The 4,807-nt window shown below is 52.6% G+C and overlaps 1 protein-coding gene and 1 pseudogene across 1 annotated transcript; one reads left to right on the top strand and one right to left on the bottom strand.

The window, feature by feature from the left end:
* Positions 1–114: 114 nt before the first annotated feature.
* On the top strand, positions 115–702 carry LOC123165080 (ethylene-responsive transcription factor ERF084-like; annotated as a pseudogene).
* A 324-nt stretch (positions 703–1,026) lies between these two features.
* Positions 1,027–2,991, bottom strand: LOC123164941 (flavone O-methyltransferase 1-like). Its single transcript, XM_044582561.1, has 2 exons — positions 2,489–2,991; positions 1,027–1,945 (listed from the first exon to the last, which is right to left on the bottom strand). The coding sequence occupies exons 1-2, from the start codon at positions 2,896–2,898 to the stop codon at positions 1,273–1,275; spliced, it is 1,083 nt and encodes a 360-aa protein (XP_044438496.1). The 5' UTR covers positions 2,899–2,991; the 3' UTR covers positions 1,027–1,272.
* Between the last annotated feature and the right edge of the window lie 1,816 nt (positions 2,992–4,807).

Below are 4,807 nucleotides of genomic sequence, written 5' to 3'. Positions count from 1 at the left end.
GCCCGCCCGCCCGCCGTAGCTCAGTCCGCCACCGCCTCGCACGCCACCGCCGCCCCGCACGGCTCCATCCGCCACCGCCCCGGCCGCACGCCGCTGCCGCTCCACCGCTCTCCGATGGCGCCGAAGAAGACACCGAAGGGCAAGTCGGGCTTCTTCGGCGTGAGGGAGAAGCCCTCCGGTAACTAGGGTGTGGAGTTCTCCGACGCCGGAAAGCGTTGGTGGATCGGCACGTACCCCTCCGCCCACGAGGCCGCGCGTGCCTACGACGTGGCGGTGTGGCGTGCCGAGAGGCCTCGGTCGCACCTCAACTTCCCAGAGATCGAGATTCGGGCGGAAGCGGAGATGCTTGTGCCGCAGGGCATCAACATGAAGGAGATCACGACGAAGTAAAAGAAGACGAAGAAGCCATCGGTTGTCGTCAGTGCTGGCGAGACCGACGATGAGGCGATGGCGAGGTTTGCTCGGGAGCATCCGGAGTACGTCCAGGCCGAGCTGGAGTACTACTGGAAGCGTGAGGCGGAGCAGAAGAAGAAGGAGCCGAAGAAGGAGGACGAGGCCGGTCCCTTGACGGTGATCCCCATCGAGTCCTCTTCCGAGGATGACTGGGCAGACTTCTCGAACGAGGAGGAGGAGGAGGGGTGCGACGACCCGATGAAGGAGGAGTTCTGGGCGCAGTTCCGCAGCTCCGACGATGAGGAGTAGTTTATCTAGTAGTTTGAATAAGTAGTAGTTGAAGTTCATGTATGAAACTATGTTGAATTTGATGTTTGAACTATGTTGAATTTGATGTTTGAACTATGTTGAATGAACTAGTAGTATGTCGTTTTAAGAAATTTACATCTTCATTTTGGACCATTTATTGGAGTTGCAAATTTGGACCATCAATTTGGATTATCTGTTGGAGTTGAGCTTTTTTCGGAGCTTCAAAATGCACTTTTTGCGGTGGACCACCAAATTTTGGACCATCTATTGAAGATGCTCTTACAGAGGAAGATCAATAACACTTCACTTCATATACTCTTCCTATAATCAACAAAGGAGAGAAATCATGTCATTGCATCACATGCAACCTTTAAGAGCAGCACTATTAATAGTACAGTACATTTCGAATGGGTAGATCGACGGCACAACCAGTAGCATTCAGAATGATTCAGAGCTAGGATGACAAAATTAGGAAAACAGAGGAAACAGCAAGCCAAAGTACATATTCAGCAGCGCCAGCGAGGAAGAAGAAGATGGTCTCAAAGCGAGCGGTGGACGGTTGGCATGGATCTACTTGGTGAACTCGATGGCAAATGCGTTGGCGTAGATGTAGGTGGTCTTGATGGCTTTGAAGCCGGCGCCCTTGGCCAGGGCCTCGAACTCCCTCTCGTACCTCTCCCTGCCGCCGGGGTTGTGCGCGAGCATGATCATGTCGACGTGGAATACCCCCTGCGCCTTGGGCGTGGCCTCCGGGTTCACCGGCAGGATGCACTCCACGAGCACCACCTTGCCGTGCGCCGGCAGCGCGTCGTAGCAGTTCTTGAGCAGCGTCGCGCAGTGCTCGTCGCTCCAGTCGTGGAGGATCCACTTCATGAGGATGGCGTCGCCCGAGGGCACCTTCTGGAACATGTCGCCGCCGACGTGGGTGACGCCCGGGAACGGTGGCGCCTCGGAGATGACGTGGGGGAGGTCGAAGTTGATGCCCTTGATGGCCGGGTAGGCGGCGACGATGGCGCCCACGGTGGCGCCCACGCCGCCGCCCACGTCGACGATGGTGCCGAGGCCCTCGAAGCCCTTGTAGACCTCGAGGAGCTTCTTGGTGATGATGATGGAGTGGTTCTTCATCCCCTCGTTGAAGACGCGGTTGAAGCGCGGGTCCGTGCCGTGGTACTCGAACGCCGACATCCCGTACGCCTTGTTGAACGGGATGCCGCCGTCAAGGACCGCGTCCTTCAGGTAGTACCTGGAAATAGCATTCACATACACATTTTATTCCAACAACTCGTTCCCACATCTTTTGAAACAGAGACAAAAGGGTTGCTGTATCACCGGCTTAAAAGTCCTCTAGTTTTGTTTTTAACATGAAAAGTCATCTTTTTTAAACAAGAAAAGTCCTCTAGTTAATGGGCTGCGAACCCAAAATTCGTCCTTTGGTTGTTGACTATTATTACTGCGAGAAATCTCAGGCAAGAAAAGTCACCACCATGCGGTTCGGTTCTGCTTGTCTGCTTCTGAAGCTGACTGCCGTATCTGATACGTAATCTTTCGGTTTCTAGATGAACTCTTCGGGGTTCTCTAGCTCGTGCTAACTTTAGTACTACTACAACTACTATTTATTACATGCTGCTGGAGCTCAATTTGTTAAAGAGAGAGTTTTTTTTATGAGAGAGAGATGTTAAAGAGAGAGTTATGCTGCCGGCTGGGCACTCCCGCATGATAGCCGGCCGCAGCAAATGGGCAAAGTATGGAAGAAACAGGGGATGCTGGAGTGATCGATCTAGCTCACCAGCTCTCCATGAGGACCTTGTCCTGGTTCATGAGCGCGAGCGCCGCCATGGAGACGCCGTCTTCGTTGGGGGTGAGGAACTTGCACACGGGCGCGGCGCCGTACCGCCGGGACAGCCGGCCGTCCTTGCCCTCCTCCATCGTGCACGACACCACGTTGTACGAGGCCAGCAGCCGGAGCATGCGGTCCACCATGTCCGCCGCGGCGGGATTCGCCGTGGACGGGAGCTTGGCTGCCACCTCGGCGGGCGTCAGCAGCTTGCCGCCGGCGGCCACCAGGGTCTCCAGGAGACCCAGCTCGATGGCGTTCTTGAGCGTCATCGGGAGGATCGACGACGAGACGAGCTGGAGAGCATACATGCACGCCTCCTCGTCGGCGGAGGCGGCCATGTCGGCTGCGGTGGAGCCCATGTTTGCCTCTGACTCTGCCTCTCCGGAGCCGAGCTACTGCTGGTGGTTGTTTTTGGTGTGAGCGGGCGACTGAGCGATGAGGAATGCTTTGGAGGGAGGATGGGAAAAGGGTTATATGGGGCTGTCTGCCTTTACCAACCACTACACCAATTGGCTTTCTGGCCTCACCAACCACCGCACCACACCAAATGGTTTTCTTCTTTGTCTTCAGGAAAAGGAAGGGAGAAATATGGCACACCAGAAAGTTACACTCCCTCCATCCTAATACATAGGGTCTAATTGTTTTTCAAGGTTGTCTTTGATCATTGATGAGATTAAAAATACATGAGAGGTATGATATAACAATTAGATCATTATAAACTCTTTTCGTATACGAATTTAACGGTAATGCTATATGTAACATGTATGCCACATATTGTTGCTCTAACCCGTGGTTAAAAGCAATCTCGAAAAATGCATTAGACCTTAGGGTATCTCTAACGGTAACACACAAATTTCCACATCCGTCCGCGGACATGAATGCGGGAGGCCGCCATCCAAGTATATCCTATATATGTCCGTCAGTAAATTCAAATTCCAATGTACTCTGATCCACACAGCGCGCCGGATCACACCAACGTCGGATCGCATGCACGATCAGAACCCAAAAGAGGTAAATATGTTTAGTTTTTACATGGCCAAATCCAAAAGAATATCAGTCTGGTAGTCCATGCATTTCTGCCCTGCCGGATCAACAATCCCAGCCAGCTGCTCCCCGATCATGGAGGTGCGCCGTCGCGTAGGCCGCCTCCGCCTCCACCGCGTCCTCATAGTCCGCCGCCGCAAACTCATCTTTCTGTCGATGTAACATCTGGTAGCGGACGGATTGCACGATCATTCTTGCATCGGCATCCAAAGAGTCGACATTCAAGGTTAGCATCTTGGCGTCCTCCGCATTAGCGGCGATCTTCACCCTCTTTTCCTCGAGCGCGTCCTTCCTCTCCTTGATTATGGTCCTCCTCTCTTCGAGCTTGAGCTTCTTGTCTGTCGCCTCCATCAACAGTTTGAACCTCTCCGCCTTCTTCTCCTTCTTGATGTTCGAGCGCCTCACCCATGCCTCCACCTTCTTCGCCAAGATGTCCTTGAACCTCTCCGTCAGCTTGGCCACCGCACCTTCTCGCTTCGCCCTCTCCTCCTCCCACTTCTTCCCCCATAAATTTGTTCTAACCTTCTTCGGCAGTTCTTGGGTTGGGTCGGTAGGGTCAGCGGTTTCTTCCTCGTTGGCTTGGGCAGCGGTCTTGACAATGAAAAGGTTCCACTTCGGTTGCCCATTCAATTTCAACCAACAATGCATGACAATGAAGAACTTCTTCTCCAACTTCTTGTACAGCACACAAGCATGAGTAGGCTACAAAGTGAAACAATGCCGACAATGCATATCCGTCTAGCCAGCAACAAAACAATACATGCCCGACTAGTGATCAAGAAAATTAAAGCATATCCGGGTAGTGATCAACTTACTTGCTCGGTGATTTGTGCACCGCTAGGCCACCGTGCGATGAGATGCTTCAAGTGCCCGCAATACTTGGACACAGCCTCTTGGATGGTGTACCATCGATGGTTGAGGGACTTCCATTCATGGTTGTGGATGGCCACGTCGGAGTAGGGCGTGCTACTTGTAAACTGCGTTGGGATTTTCCTCGAAGAGGAGGTGAGATTCAGTATGCTACTTGTGGCTGCATTGGAATTTTTGGAGAAGAGGAGAGGAGATGTAGCATAGTAGATATAAGTATTTCTCTCAATGAAAACCAAAGTATCAATCCAGTAGGAGAATCACACAAAGGCTCATGAACAACACTTACACACACGAAATCAAATACTTGCACCCAACGCGGGCAAGAGGGTTGTCAATCGCCTTGAACGCGTTACT

This window comes from Triticum aestivum, chromosome 7D, assembly GCF_018294505.1.
Source record: "Triticum aestivum cultivar Chinese Spring chromosome 7D, IWGSC CS RefSeq v2.1, whole genome shotgun sequence".
Lineage (NCBI taxonomy): Eukaryota > Viridiplantae > Streptophyta > Magnoliopsida > Poales > Poaceae > Triticum > Triticum aestivum.
Note: the sequence above shows the minus strand (reverse complement) of the source record. Positions and strands in the feature narration are given on the sequence as shown.

Excerpts from the sequence above, each read along its gene's own strand:
- LOC123164941 (XM_044582561.1), bottom strand. The coding sequence starts at position 2,898 with ATGGGCTCCACCGCAGCCGACATGGCCGCCTCCGCCGACGAGGAGGCG. Across the intron at positions 1,946-2,488 it reads AAGGTCCTCATGGAGAGCTG|GTACTACCTGAAGGACGCGG; the intron begins GTGAGCTAGATC and ends TGCTATTTCCAG.